The sequence below is a fragment of the Lytechinus variegatus genome, chromosome 4, assembly GCF_018143015.1.
Source record: "Lytechinus variegatus isolate NC3 chromosome 4, Lvar_3.0, whole genome shotgun sequence".
Classification (NCBI taxonomy): Eukaryota; Metazoa; Echinodermata; class Echinoidea; order Temnopleuroida; family Toxopneustidae; genus Lytechinus; species Lytechinus variegatus.
The window spans coordinates 16,203,469-16,219,916 of record NC_054743.1 but is presented as its reverse complement, the minus strand read 5'-3'; the positions used below and the strand labels follow the sequence as shown (position 1 = coordinate 16,219,916).

At 40.7% G+C, this 16,448-nt stretch overlaps 1 protein-coding gene and 1 long non-coding RNA gene across 2 annotated transcripts; both read left to right on the top strand.

Annotated features, from left to right (window-relative positions):
- Positions 1-8,872: 8,872 nt before the first annotated feature.
- Positions 8,873-11,941, top strand: LOC121412833. Its single transcript, XM_041605595.1, has 2 exons — positions 8,873-10,289; positions 10,383-11,941. The coding sequence occupies exons 1-2, from the start codon at positions 8,873-8,875 to the stop codon at positions 11,762-11,764; spliced, it is 2,799 nt and encodes a 932-aa protein (XP_041461529.1). The 3' UTR covers positions 11,765-11,941.
- Positions 11,942-14,793: 2,852 nt separating this feature from the next.
- On the top strand, positions 14,794-16,079 carry LOC121412577. The gene is made up of 2 exons (XR_005969636.1): positions 14,794-15,107; positions 15,524-16,079. It is a non-coding gene; the product is annotated as an uncharacterized LOC121412577 (long non-coding RNA).
- The last annotated feature ends 369 nt before the right edge of the window (positions 16,080-16,448 follow it).

Genomic DNA, 16,448 nt, shown 5'->3' with positions numbered 1-16,448 from the left:
GCCTTCAATGATTGCTGCATTTAGTGGTGTCAGCCCATTGTTGAGTGCCATGTTTACATCAGAGCCGTGCAGAATGAGATATTCAACGATGTCAATGTTACCATTACGGGCAGCAGCGTGGACAGCAGTAATACCTTCATCATCTACTTCATTGACGTCAGCACCGTTGTATATCAAAAATTGGACGATATCTAAATGACCGGCTTGTGCTGCGATAAAGAGTGGAGTCATTCCGTCAAATCTCACTTTTATTGCTCCATTTCTATGAAGATGTTTGACAACTTCTAAATTACCATACTGGATTGCGGTATTGAATGGTGTCCAGCCCTCTTCATCAGCTTTGTTCACATCTGACCCTTGTTGAATGAGATAGTCAATGATCATCATGTTGCCGTTAACAGCAGCTTCATGTAGGGGAATTCTCCCTCTATAACCCTCTTCATTCACATCTTCACCAATAGAAATGAAAAATTTTTACACCATCTAAGAGACCGGATTTAGCTGCAGCATAGAGTGGTGTCATTCCATCATACGTCATCTTGTTGGCTCCTTTGTCTATGAGATATTTCACAGCTTCTAGGTGGCCATATTGAATAGCAGCATAGAATGGTGTCCAACCGTTACGACCAGCCTTGTTCACATCAGAGCCTTGCTGAGTGAGATATTCCGTAACTTCCATGTTACCTTTAATGGCAGCTCCATGGAGGGAATCATCCCATTATCATTTTCTTCATTCACGTCAGAACCATTGGAAATGAAGAATTTCGCGATACCCAAATGACCGAATTTAGCTGCAGTATAAAGTGGGGTCCATCCGCAATATCTATTTTGATTGGCTCCTTTATCTATGAGATATATGACAGCTTCTAGATGACCGCATTGAATAGCAGCGTGCAATGGTGTCCAACCCTTACAGCCAGCCTTGTTCACGTCAGCACCTTGTTGAATAAGATATTCCATGATTTTCATGTTACCGCTGATAGCAGCCCCGTGAAGAGGAATCCTCCCATTGTTGTTCTTTTCATTCACATCAGCTCCTCTTGAAATGAAGAACTCTACAATTTCTGGGTGTCCGAACTCAGCTCCAGCATATAGTGGGGTCATTCCATCATATCTGTTCTGCTTGGCTCCTCTGTCTAAGAGATATTTGACAGCTTCAAGATGACCGTATTGAATGGCAGCATTGAAAGGCGTCCAACCCTTTGGATCAACTTTGTTTATATTCGACCCCTTTTCGATGAGAAATTCCATGATTTTCATGTTTCCTTTCATTGCCGCTCCATGGAGGGCAGTTATCCCATTGTCATTTTCTTCAGTCACATCAGCCCCGTTGGAAATAAGGAATATCACGATATTTAGATGACCGTGTTGAGTTGCAGCATATATTGGGGTCATTCCAGCGTACCTGTTCTGCTTGGCTCCTTTATCTAAGAGATATTTGACAGCTTCTTGTTGTCCGTATTGAATGGCAGCATTGAATGGTGTCCATCCTTTCTGATCTGCTTTGTTTATATCCGACCCTTCTTTAATGAGGAATTCCATGATTTCTATGTTTCCTTTAATTACTGCTACATGGAGGGGAATTCTCCCCTTTTCATGTTCTTCATTCACATCAGCGCCGTTTGAGATGAAGAATTCCATGATGTCTAAATGACCAAACTGAGCTGCAAAATAGAGCGGGGTCATTCCACCATATCTGGTCTGCTTGGCTCTTTTATCCATGAGGCATTTGACAGCTTCTAGATGACCATACTGGATAGCGGCAATGAACGGTGTCCAACCCTTTGGATCAGCTTTGTTCACGTCAGACCCTGTTGAATGAGATATTTTATGATTTCCATGTTTCCTTTAATTGCCGCTCCGTGGAGGGCAGTCATTCCTTTGTCATTTTCTCCATTCACATCAGCCCCGTTGGAAATTAAGAATTTCACGATATCCAGATGACCGTATTGAGTTGCAGCATATAGTGGGGTCATTCCAGCATACCTGTTCTGTTTGGCTCCTTTATCTATGAGATATTTGACGGCTTCTTGATGACCGTATTGAATGGCAGCATTGAATGGTGTCCAACCATTTGGATCAGCTTTGTTTATATTCGACCCTTCTTTAATGAGGAATTTCATGATTTCTATGTTTCCTTTAATTGCCGCTCCGTGGAGGGCAGTCATTCCTTTGTCATTTTCTTCATTCACATCAGCCCCGTTGGAAATTAAGAATTTCACGATATCTAGATGACCGTATTGAGTTGCAGCATATAGTGGGGTCATTCCAGCATACCTGTTCTGTTTGGCTCCTTTATCTATGAGATATTTGACGGCTTCTTGATGACCGTATTGAATGGTAGCATTGAATGGTGTCCATCCTTTCTGATCTGCTTTGTTTATATCCGACCCTTCTTTAATGAGGAATTCCATGATTTCTATGTTTCCTTTAATTGCCGCTCCATGGAGGGCAGTTATCCCTTTGTCATTTTCTTCATCCACATCAGCCCCGTTGGAAATTAAGAATTTCACGATATCTAGATGACCGTATTGAGTTGCAGCATATAGTGGGGTCAATCCAGCATACCTGTTCTGTTTGGCTCCTTTATCTATGAGATATTTGACGGCTTCTAGATGACCGTATTGAATGGCAGCATTGAATGGTGTCCATCCTTTCTGATCTGCTTTGTTTATATTCGACCCTTCTTTAATGAGGAATTCCATGATTTCTATGTTTCTTTTAATTGCCGCTCCATGGAGGGCAGTTATCCCTTTGTCATTTTCTTCATTCACATCAGCGCTATTAGAAATGAAGAAGTCCACGATATCTAGATGACCGTATTGAGTTGCAGCATATAGTGGGGTCAATCCACCATACCTGTTCTGTTTGGCTCCTTTATCTATGAGATATTTGACAGCTTCTAGATGACCGTGTCGAATGGCAGCATTGAATGGTGTCCAACCATTTGGATCAGCTTTGTTTACATTCGACTCTTGTTCGATGAGAAATTCCATGATTTCCATGTTCCCTGTAATTGCAGCTCCATGAAGAGCAGTCATTCCTTTGTCATTTTCTTCATTCACATCTGCCCCGTTGGAAATTAAGAATTTCACGATATCTAGATGACCGTATTGAGTTGCAGCATATAGTGGGGTCATTCCTGCATACCTGTTCTGTTTGGCTCCATTATCTATGAGATATTTGACGGCTTCTTGATGACCATATTGGATAGCAGCATTGAATGGTGTCCAACCATTTCGATCGCCCTTGTTCACGTTAGACCCCTTTTCTAAAAGGTATTCCATGATTTCAATGTTTCCCTTGATTGCAGCTCCGTGGAAAGCATTCATCCCTTTGTCATCTTTTTCATTCACATCAACGCCAGTAGAGACGACGAATTTTACGATATTTAGATGACCGAATTGAGCTGCAGCAAAGAGAGGGGTCATTCCGTCATATATTTTTTCCTTGGCTCCTTTGTCCACGAGATATTTCACAGCTTCTAGATGACCGTATTGGACAGCAGCATTGAATGGTGCCCACCCTTTCGTATTACACTTATTCACATCGGACCTTGTTGAATGAGATATTCCATGACTTTTATTTTTCCTTTAATTGCAGCTCCATGGAGGGGAGTACTTGCATTATCGTTTTCTTCATTGACATCACGACCAATAGAAATGAAGAATTTTACGATATCTAGATGACCAAATTGAGCTGCGGCGTACAGTGGGGTCATTCCATCCTGTTTGTTCTGCATAGCATCTATATCTATGAGATATTTGACTGCTCCTCGATGACCGTTTTGAATGGCAGCATTGAATGGTGTCCGACCCTTCCGATCAACTTTGTTCACATCAGAGCCTTGTTGGATGAGATATGCCATGATCTTCACGTTGCCACTGAAAGCAGCTCCATGAAGAGCAATCCTTCCATTATTGTCTACTTCATTCACATCAGCGCTATTAGAAATGAAGAAGTCCACGATATCTAAATGACCAAACTGAGCTGCAGCATAGAGCGGGGTCATTCCATCATATCTGTTCTGCTTGGCTCCCTTACCTATGAGATATTTGACAACTTCGAGATGACCGTATTGAATGGCAGCATTGAATGGTGTCCAACGCTTCGAATCAGCCTTGTTCACATCAGACCCTTGTTGAATGAGATACTCCATGATCTTCATGTTACCACTAATAGCAGCACCATGAAGAGGAATCATCCCATTATCATCTTCTTCATTCACATCAGCTCCTTTAGAAATGAAGAATTTTAAGATATCGAAATGTCCGAATTCGGCTGCAGCATAAAGTCGGGACATTCCATCATATTTGTTCTGATTGGATCCTTCATCTATGAGATATTTGACCGCTTCAAGGTGGCCGTATTGAATGGCAGCATCAAACGGCGTCCAACCTTTCCTATCTTCCTTGTTCACATCAACCCCTTCTGCAATAACACTTTCTATGATGCAGATATTCCCATTTACTGCTGCTCTATGAAGAGGGGTTTGACCCATTTCACATTCGACACTAGGATCCGCTCCGTGCATGATGAGGCAATCCACAATATCTGCATGTCCTTCTCTGGCTGCTACATGAAGAGGCTGAAGTCCACCCTTGCTTGGTGACTCTAGGTTTGCTCCTTGTGAAATTAGATTCTCAACCTCTTTGAGATCACCTTCTGAAGCTGCGTTGTACAGGGGTGTGTATCCTTCATCATCCAACTTGTCTATGTCATGATTGAGTGGGAGTTCGTGTGTACGCCCATCAGCATCACCTGAGGATGTTTCACCGATGAGTGTTTTGTATACTGTATCCCATTCTTCCAAAGCATCATTCACGTCGGTATCTAAGATCTTAACGACATCTAATCCTTGCAACCTGTATTCCTTTAATTTGGTACACATATCATCTGATGTCGAAGAATTGGTTATGAAAGAAGCAGGTGTGCTGTTTAACATCTCTTCCTTTCTGTCAGAGTGGTTGGACAATACAATATCGCCCCCGTCTATGTTCAGTAATGGAAACCACAGAGGTATTTTGCGATGACATGTTCTCTTTTCGAGTGATCAACGAGGTGTCCGTTGCGCCCATCCTGTATGAAACAGATATTATTCTCGGTCTAGTTCAAGTGAGATTAAAATGTACAACTCCTTATCAATGAACGTATCATTCTTCAATATGCACTATATGTCACTGGGAAAATGACATTTTAGTGACTGATAAGTAAATAAGCCAGTCACATGCATTACGTTTGTAATGCAATAGGAGTGGTAATAACATGTAATTGTGACATGTTCATGGTATCCCAATAGTAGTGAGCGTTAAGAAGTATTTGAATAAAAACAACAAATATACTTTTTTTCGCCACAGAGAGAATATCACAATCATTATGCCATATGAATAACGACGAAACCATGCACAATAGGCATTCGTAGTTCTAAAGATTATTTTCTCTCTTTTTTGGGGGAGGGGTGGGAGGCGGCTCATTGAAAGATTGAATGAAAAAGTACAATTATCATAAAATGTTTCGTTAAAAATTACAACTGAAACATCAAATTGGTAAAAGTTGGGTGATCGAAAAAAAATGCCTGAAATAGCTTCGTAGTGGTGATAAGTGTAACACCCCTGTCACGCATGCATTACGCAATTCATCATAACAGCAGCGCTGACTTTGGAAAGAGCCAACTTCATTAATTAAAAGCACCATAATAATAATAATAAAATACTAGTTTCATTGACCCTGAATGACCTTTACCTTGATCATGTGACTGAACCCTTGTGCCAGACGATAAGTGGTATTTACCTCTATCTTCATAATTCATGAAATGTATCCTTGAAGTTTCAAAGTTGTGATGGCATTTTAACAATATCCCAAACATGGTCAAAGTTCACTGACTTCAAATGACATCTGACCGTTATCATGTGACCTAAAACTCATGAAACACGATCAGTGATACTTGCTTACTTTTATACCCAAGTTTCTTGATCTAGGTTGAACTCTTAAAGTCATGATGGCATTCCAAACCGTAACATTGGCTAAGATTTTAATTCTCCCAACATGGTCTGAGGTCATTGACCGTAAATGACCTTTAACTTTGGCCATGTGGCCTGAAACTTAAGCAGGATAACGTTTATGTCCAAGTTTAATGACCTAGATCCATATACTTCAGAAGCTATGATGACATTTACAAACATAACCTTGGTTAAGACTTCGATCTTTTCCCCAAACTTGGTCTAGGTTCATTATCCCTAAAATGACCTTTGAATTTTGACCTTGATCATGTAACCTGAAACTCGGGGACAATGTTCAATGTCACTTGATGACCCCTTATTTCTAAATTTGATTAAATACGTCCATATTCTTTCTAGGTTAGGACGTCATTTAAAACGGGGTCCGACCACTTGACCGAAGGTCCGCGAGACCGATAGTCCGCGAGACCGAAGGCCCGCGAGACCGGCTTTTTCCCCGTCATCGGTTGCCGCGGTCGAGTGGTTTAAGACGCCTCGTTTCAGCGGCGTAACAGGTGCCTGTTATCAGGGGGGGGGGGAATAATTACCGGTAACTAAATAGCTTAAATGGCGTTGCCAGGATTTCAATTTAGTGTATGGGCGTTGGTGAGCACGCGAATCGTGCGAAACACGTACTGCGTGCACGAAACGTCTCTCTATGGGGGGGGGGGGGTAGGGAGGGGTATGTCTGCTACTTAGAGAATAAACTTACGATGCCTTATTTCACTGACACTACTTATTCATTATTATTATTACTATCATGTAAATCGTTAACATTATTCGGCATTTCTGTTTAGCTTTGTTTCATTTTGTCTCCTTTAATTATTCATCACTTTAGTTCATTCAATCAATTTTTAAAACCGACACTCAAAATAAATGGATGAATAATTTTCTAAAACCAGACGTTTTATAAATAGTTCTGTATGTTACAGTTATGTCTCTGAAATCCAGATGAAGATAAATGATGGTACGTGAGGTGAGTGATAATAAAAAATGGCCGTAAACAGTCAAGGAAACTCCCGCTTTTGCGAGAGCGACAGACTCTCGAATAACAGGGATTTGTGATCGCATGACGTAATCTTTTAGGACCTCACCGAATAGCTTTCCTGTAAAAAGTGAATGGGGTTTTCTGACATACCCTCACTAAAAAAATCATATAAAAAAGCACCACGGTGGCGGATTTTTATTTTCAAATATGTTAAAGAAAACTAAATTTCTCATCTATATTCAAAAAAAGAGAATTCGCCACCGTGGTGCTTAGATGCTATTGAAGAAAGAAGACACATTTATGATGAAAAAATGCAAGCAAAAGTTCTCGTAAGAGGACGTTAGTCTCTGCGTTCAGCCTTTGTGCCGCGATACTCCGCTGCATGTTGTAGCCGAACGTGTGGTGTGTGTGTATGTGTACTGCGTGTACAAAGTGTGCATAGAGCTATGGTACTACCATGGACCTTCCATGATCATGCTGAAAGTTATTTTGGGTACGGCATTACGTAATATCTGATAAGACTTGGAAAATATATTCGTTCCCATGGTATAACCTCTAACCAGCTCTCCGGCGGTTAGTGCTATCATGGGCTAAATGGAAAATGGACATGCAGTTCTCGATAATGTTCATAATCTAAACCATTGATCTCACACCTGTTCACTGCTAGCATGGATCATGTCGAATGGAGAATGGTCATGATCATAATGACATGACATCATGATATTGCTTTTAACTCATCTGGGCTGGACGTTTGGGGGAAGTTTGGACATGGATCGAGCTGACAGGCAGACTTTTATAATGCACTTTATTTGGTGACCGCTAGCCCCAATACTTTGCAGTATGTTTGTTTTGAAGGTGAATACAGTATACTTTTTTCCAATTCGTTGGCTTCGTCAACCAGCCAATGATTGTTTTACGACGTACAGAACTGTATTTGGCATGTTTTGAAATTGCATATCGACGACTTCCGCGGGCACTAGTGGAAATAATATTATAATGTATTGATCATGGATTGTGCAGCAGATCGCTCAGGAAATAACATGAAAGTTGGATATTACGGATATATATAACGGTGGATCCAAATATATGGTCTAATTACGGCACATTTAACGTCCGGATTATGGGTAAGTGATGAACGAAGATCAAATTGAACGCTTGACAATAAATGAGAGAGAGAGAGAAAGAGAGAGGGGGAGAGAGGGTCACATGTTTTACAGATAACAATGTCCCGAACAATGCACGGTTGTATACACGCGTACACATTTTCACCGCTCTTACCGAGTGTTTCGCACACATACATAAGGGTGTGAAAACAGCCGAGAAAGACTACACAGGGCGAAGGTTTTCAGCCGTGATTCACGCTTCGGTGAACGCAACTATCTCGAAAAAGGGACTTTTCAAACGATCCCGGAAAACCGGGAGTTTCCCTGACTGATCTATCTGAGTTTTTGTATAATAAATAGTCCCAATTTGTATGTTTGATCCCATTTAGTTCTCTTATTTTCTCGCCTCCATTCGTATGTGTAGAAAATGCGTCGATGCTCTTGCTTTGCGCCATTATGATTTATAGTTTAATTGTGCCACCACAAGTGGCTTCCCATATATGTATGCGGCGACTCTGCCACGACCAATAAATGTCTCACAACTTATTCAAATCGTCTGTAGTTTCCTCTTTATCTAATTGCGTGGTGGCTTACGGTGTGATCAGAATTCCGCGGCTAACTTTCGCTACCAGGATCAAAGAATCCGGATTGGGGGAAATCTCGCTCAGAAACTTGGGGACAGGCGCTCACCAGGTCTAAATGTGGTGTGATAGTTTGGGTAGGCATACAGAGTTGAGTATTTATAAAGCGTACGTAGTCCCATATATATTATGTACTGTACTGCAATGCGCGCCGCATCGACGAAGCGATGCACGGTCGTGGCGGAGCCCACCCGCGTCGGGCTCGCATCTATACAGAGATGTGTAGCCGTCGCTGAGGCACCTCAGCGTAGGTGTCCTCCTGCTGTAGAGCATGAGTCTATCGTGACTAAATCTAAGAATGACACCCCATTTTTCCCTGCCAGTGTTAGGGGAACCCCCGAACAGTTGACAGTGGAATTGCATAGTGTTTCTCCTTTGAATTTGATAAGTGAGTCTACTGCTGATTTCTTTGGCCTTGAAGTTGTAATCGATACGTTTGGTTACAGTGACTATGTTGACCCTGAAGTGTCATTTGCCTTACCATCTGGTATTGTTGGCATTACATCTTTTTCTCTTTTCTATGATGGATGTGAGTTGTATTATGATGGTTTCGTGGTTGAAGACAGTGTGGTGAACTTTGATGTGATGGCTGGGGCTCCCTTTATGGAGAAGAATGATGTTTCCATTCGACCTTCTAAACGCCAAATCATGTTTGGGGACTACCATACTTTTTCTTACATGTCATCATCTGATCAGTTTCCCCAATCTAGTCCCACTAGTATGAATGAGTTAGATGAGCTGGATTGTGCAGTGGGTATGATAACGCAAGGATCTGAGAGTGAGTGCAAACACACTAATCCTGGATTTGACAGTGAGTGTAAACACACTCTTCCACTAAATGACTGTTCTCAAGTATACAGAGAGATCATGGATGTTGGGTGTAATGTAGAGGTGAATGAGACTGAAGCTGAGCATCCACACATTCACAAGTCCAATGACAATGATAACATACACAATGAGGTCATGGATGTCGAGTGTAGTGTTGGAGAGAATGAGACTGAAGCTGACCGTTTACACACTCGCAAGTCCAATGACATTAATAACATACACAATGAGGTCATGGATGTTGAGTGTAATGTAGAGGTGAATGAGACTGAAGCTGACCATCCGCACATTCACAAGTCCTATGACAATAACATGCACAGTGAGTTCGGATTGATGACCAGTGTGGAGACTGAAAGTGTTATGACTGAGTATGATGTTGGAAACCCAGACTTGGGATTTACGTCACCACTACGTGAGTCGAAGATGGATGGTGAGATTGGTGAGACGTTGAGTGAAAGCGTTGAGATAGTGACAGTCACAGAATCCAAAAGCTGTAAGCCTGCTGTGAGTACTGACGATAATTGCTGTGATCGCGCTAAGCTATGCGTAAAGACAGTAGGTGCAGTTGGGTCACATTACAATTGTCATCTAAAACATGAACATGATATTAGTTGCAGCGGTGACCTATCGTGTGTAAAGGTCGTAGGTGAAATTAGGTCACATAACAACAATCAGGAAAATTACCAACATACACAATTTTACAGTGTTCCTGATACTGAGCCTAGCTCTGCATCTGGTGTTCCTGGTACTGAGCCTACATGTAGCTCTGGTGTTCCTGGTACTGAGCCTACATGTAGCTCTGACATTCCTGATATTGAGCCTAGCTCTGGTGTTCCTGGTACTGAGCCTAGCTCTGTTGTTCCTGATACTGAGCCTAGCTCTGGCATTCCTGATACTGAGCCTAGCTCTGGTGTTCCTGATACTGAGCTTAGCTCTGTTGTTCCCGACACTGAGCCTACATGTAGCTATGGCGTTCTTGATACTGAGCCTAGCTCTGGTGTTCCCGGTACTGAGCATAGCTCTGGCATTCCCGGTAACGAGCCAAGCTTTGACATTCCTGATACTGAGCTTAGCTCTAATACTAAGCCTTCCTGTAGTGTCTTGGTAATGAGCCTTACGTTAGCTCTCTTGTGTCTTGTCGTGAACATAGCTCTAGTGGTAGTATGCTCTTGTTTCATCGCTACTCATGTTTCGGAAGCGGAGCCTAGCCTTGCTGTTGCAGGTTATGTACACAGTGCTGACATCACTTCAATAGAGCATTGTGCCATCATTCGATCGCTTTCGCATGACCTTTATTCTCCTTTCGCTACAGTAGAGAACCGTATTCGCGAAATCCATGATCGGCTTGAAAACCGAACCGCTGACTACCCGTCAGACATAGAGTACGTCGATGAGAGTATCCGCAGTACAGATCGTTATTTCGGTTTCGTTCGTTGTACACGTGATCATGATATGCCCAGACATGTTTGTGGTGTCTGCAACACAGATCGTTTTCGGCATTTCGGCTTCGTTCATTGTACACGCGATCATGATATGCCCCGGCATGTTCGTGGTGAGCCGTGTCACCGCACAGACGCTTACCTTGATATTGCGCCGTGTTCCTCTCTCATCAATAGTAACCATCACTTTACGAGTCTCTTACCTTATGAGGTGTTCTATGGATGCACAGCTTACATGCATTCTGTAGCTAGTATCATCTGGTCGCCCTACATGGACTGTATAGCTTATAGTACAATAGACAAGGATTTGGCACCTTGCGTTTGTCCCAAGACGCCTACTCTCCTACGGAATCCTGCTGATCGATTGATATTGCCTGTTGTCCATCACGCTACTGATCCTGATGTGATTTTGCTGCTATCTTACCTGTGTGACTACATCTGTTCTGGTAACAAGTCCTCTGCATATGATGTCATGACTAGTCTTCCCACCTCACTGCTCTTTGAGGACGGAAAAGCGGCCCACAGTAGCACACCCTTACTCCATGTTCACGGAAGTTCGTCACGCACCGTATTACCGGTGTCCGACCCAGTCCGTACCCCTGCTGTTGTTGATCAGCCCTTGAGGATCCAACCCCCCGTTGGATCTTGGCCTAGATGCGTCGCGACCATTGAACACCAGGATTGGCTTCTATGGACTTGTGGACCTCGCCCACCGTCGCCCTTTTCTGATGGAACTCGCATGATCCCCAATCCCATGATGGACCTCGCATGATTCCCTACCCCTGATGGAACTCACTTTTCTGGTCGGAGTGTGGTTGTCATGCGACCTTGGCTTTCTGGACTCTTTCAGGCTCATATGATGACTTCGCACACAACAACGGTTTTCGCCGTGTTTGGTGACTGCCCCATGGGCTTTAAGTTTTTTCCCGCTTCAGCATGCACGGTGGTCCACAGCCCCTCCCCCCCCCCCCCGCTGTGTCCCTTGGTAATATCTGCGGGAGTGACAATACTGTTTAAAGAGTGTCTACATTTTACCACTATTGTATTATGTTTTTTATTATTCATTCCCTGTATTGTTACTCATGTTTTGGTTTGTGATACAGGTATGGTTTCACTATTTTTGTACTTCCTTACTGTGCACTTATATTTTATTTATAGATATATACAAGTCTTGAGTTGCAGTTGGTTTTAAATTTGTCATGGTGTTTTACCACACAACAAATATCAATGTGTTACTACACTGATTGGGTACAGGACATTGGTTAAATTTTGTATTACGGCATAATATAATCTTTGTTTCGTTTTTTAGTAATATTTTTTTGATACCGTGTGTGCATACTTTCGGCCGTTTAAGATTATTAGTAGTGTACTGACCATATTTGTAAACAAGCCTTTTTTTGTGTTCTTTATGTCCAGTAGTGAATTCACATGACTTGTCTCATTTGGTCACATTTTTTTTTTGGTTTTTGTATATGGTAGTGATTAAAGAGTGCTTTGTTAGAAGTGGCATGTATGCGTGCTGTTGTACATTATGTACGCAATTTGACCAGGCAGTCAATTTTTTTTTATTGTTTAAAACAAAGCGAAGGTAGTTGGGATTAGTGTATTGTTTTAATATATTTTGAGGTTTGATATTAATGACCTGTATAGTGGAATTGTTATATGTCCTTTATCCATACTATACGTATATGGCTATTATTTGAGGTTTGTTATTAATTACTCGTATAGGGGAATGGATTTGATCCTTATCATTTGCACAAATCATATTTAGACTGAAACAATTATGGCCATTTTTGATATACCTACTGTTTAAGTGTTACCCTACTTATGTTATTCTGTTACTTGAATATTTTTATTGGTGTTCATGCGTTTTGAATATGATTTCATACAGTCAAATTGAAGCTTGGTTTTGGATCTGTTTAAAGAAAAAAAGAGAGAAAAGAATGAAACGTAATCACGCCATTATGATTTATAGTTTAATTGTGCCACCACAAGTGGCTTCCCATATATGTATGCGGCGACTCTGCCACGACCAATAAATGTCTCACAACTTATTCAAATCGTCTGTAGTTTCCTCTTTATCTAATTGCGTTGGGCGAGCTCCTCGATTCGTTCATGCACGGTGCACTGGCGCCAGTGATCTCTATGCCGGATACGCTGCTCGCGCTGCCGCGTACTCTGCATTGAATCGAAGCCCAGAGGCTCGAAATTTATTTGGAAATCACGATTGTGTGGTATGCCTTAGATTTTGTAAAGATCGAGATTTGCAAATTTTGCATGAAATTAAGATTCAGAAAACAGTTTTTGAAAGAATTGTAAATAGGCTGGTTTTAATTCCAGAAGAAAGTTGAGCAAGCTCGAGGACCGAGTCAAATAAAAAATCACGAAATTACGTTCTGATAAGTCTTGTGAGTGATGCTCTAATAAAAAATGAGAGCTTTTCGGAGAACAATATCCAGATTTTGAGTATGCTACATAAAAATATGGTTATTTATCAGGCAGGTAAAAATTGTGTAATGTGAACGATCTGCTTGTATTACATCCAATTCAAAAATACAATAACAGGCATCACAAAGCGAATCCACACGTGAAACCTATGGACCGTGCAGCAAAACAAACCACCAGCGCTGGTGCTGCTTTCTTCAAGTGACGTCACTGGTCACGTGATACTCCGAAAAGACGTTCTGCAGAATTTTTGTGGGCGGGGCGTATTGGCACAGAAAATGGGCAATTTTCCACTTTCATTTGGCTGTGAAATTAAAATTATATTTTTCTAAAGAGAATGGTGCGGAGAATTGCGATGTGGGAACACTTATTCAACGAAAAATTGAAAGTTTTACAGGTATTTCATTGGACCTTTAAGAGCTAAATTAGCACTTCATTTTTTAGAGTGCATGGACCTACATTATACAAGTTCTGCTTTTCAGTTGGCCCTTCCTCCCTTTCAATTATTTAGATTAAAATTTGATAATTGTCTATTGTAATGTTTTAGTGTTAATAATTTTTTATATACTTCAAATATGATTTTATATTACTATGTCAATGGTATAATTGTAAATATGACGTCGAAATTAAAAGTGGAACATAAAACAATCGAATTGAATTGATTTTTTTTATAACGGCACAATTTGCCCGTACCATTAACTAAATCGGCCCTAACTATGTTACGACACCATTTTGGTAAATTTACCAAAATGAGCAAATATTGTACACATTTTGGTAAGTTCTGGGATTCTTTGCTCAGTTGTCTGTGCTCACTCATTGCATTACAAAATGCAAAATATAAAATTCCCTGTAACTTCACAAGGAAGTCCCTATGTTCTTAAACCACATCGGCTCAACCCGTTTGGTTTACCATAAATTTTGTGTAATAGCTCATCAAAACTCAATCCCAAGAAAGATTTTGTTTTAATTCACTGAAACTAAACACAATTAACAGTATATTAAGACTTGATATGTTAATCGGGTACTTGTCCAGCTCAATCAAAAGTTAAATGGCCTGAAATAAGATTAACCATAATTTCGGCCAGTTCATCGCCAGAAAACCCCGAACTGCATTGTGGGTAATAATAATTAAAATGAAATACAAAAATGCAGTCTAGCCTCCCAAAAGGCCTTACTTATGAAAGAGTATACACATGATATTGTTTCTATCATTTATATTTTGATATACAAACATTCTGTCTATTTTTAATGAATTATTTTAATCAATAAATTTATGTGATCTTTACTTACGCCTGTCCGACATGCTTTGCGCGCAGATAAATTACTCTCATGAGCCATATATATCTGTCAGGAAACTACTCTTCTTTGTAACCAAATACTTTTTCTTCATTTCAGATATACAGGAGCTGCAATTCGCTTTTCTTTGTAATGCAAATAAGTTGCTAGAGCAGGAGTGTGAGTGGTAGTGAGAGTGACTCTAGGATGGTTGAGCGGATTTGAATGAGTGTGTACAAGTAAATGGGTTGTATGTGAGGGGTTTCTCAGTTTGTCTCACTGCTAATTGAGGAAGCCATTTAGGTGGTCATAGAGGAAAGACTTCTAGCATGTCCATTCCTTATCAGCCATGTTACTGAATTTATTTTGAAGCCAAGCACTACCAAAGCTGAATTGTAAGTTATAAATTGTCTTGTTTTCACACTTATATAGTATGATGTGTTATTATCTGACGAATTTGATATTGAATTTTAAGGAGGTTTTAGTATAAAGACTGGAGTTGTATCAGGCATAATGTGTGAAGATAGATCGATGATTGATTAATAATTGCCGCTCAGGATTAATCCTGATTTATAGTGGTCTCGTTATTGCATGTAAATTAGTTAACATTTCATTCAGTAAAACAAGTATTTACCTTAATCTTTAACTTCACATAGATATTTCTAAATGATGATTTGCTTGTGATTTTATTGTTATTTGATCTAAAGTAATTGTGGGTGTCAAACAGAAATAAACCGTTACAATTGTATTATATAGAGGTAAGGTATTATTTGCATATCGCTATCTATGGAAGTTTGGATTGTAATTACAGGTGGCTCCTCCCTTTGGGGACTAGGACAGAGTATAAAGCCAACTGAAGGGTTAGACAGCGTGTGACAGAACTTCCCCCTCCTGTGTGATGAATTAACTTCGTGAATCTCGCAATACTGAGTGAGAGATGATGGCGTCAAGCCTCTGTGTGGTGGGGAACTGTTATGGAATCTTTGTGCTGTACCCATTTGCAACTCGCTAATCTTCAAAAGGAAAGTAAGAACAGTACCATCTGGCCATTACATGTCCGCACTACTTGCTTTGCCTAAAGCAAGGAACATTTACTTCAAAATCTCCGGACCTTGAACTCTAGCCAGCTTCCATAGAAGTCACACACAATTTCATTTAAACGATTTGATTTATGCAAGACTGGTTACTGAACGTAATTTCCTGGTTATATATTTGTAATATTTAATTATATTCTGATTGACATCCAATTTTAAGTAACTATGATTTCATTAATTGCATCATGAGTACTCTGATAATAAACGGAGTCTAAACTTAAACCTCCTCGACTCTGTACTCTGTTTGTGTCCAAGCATTTTCCTGACAATATCCACTACGTGTTATACCATTTCATCCAATTACCATGACGTCTAATGCCGTTCGGTCCAATATTATTCCGCTCATTAGCCATTTCGTCTAATAGCCAGTTACCACTTCGCCCAATAAATACTTCCTCCAATAGCCATTTCGTTTAATAGCCAGTTGGGCCAAAGTCGACTTCGTCCATTGGCCATTTGGGTAGCATGCCGTTTCGTCGAATATTCATTTGGTCTAATTTCCTTCTATAACCACTTGGTCCAGTATACAGTTGCTCTAATACCGACTTGGTAGGCATACAACTAACAGTTGGTCCAATATCGATATAGTCCAATACCCATTTGGTTTAATATTTGTATAAATCTTTGCAACATCACATGGTA

What these genes read in the sequence shown, in the direction of transcription:
- LOC121412833 (XM_041605595.1), top strand. Translation starts at nt 8,873, where the DNA reads ATGCGCGCCGCATCGACGAAGCGATGCACGGTCGTGGCGGAGCCCACC. An exon ending in TGAGCCTAGCTCTGCATCTG is followed by an intron (nt 10,290 to 10,382) that starts GTGTTCCTGGTA and finishes AGCCTAGCTCTG; the next exon opens with GTGTTCCTGGTACTGAGCCT.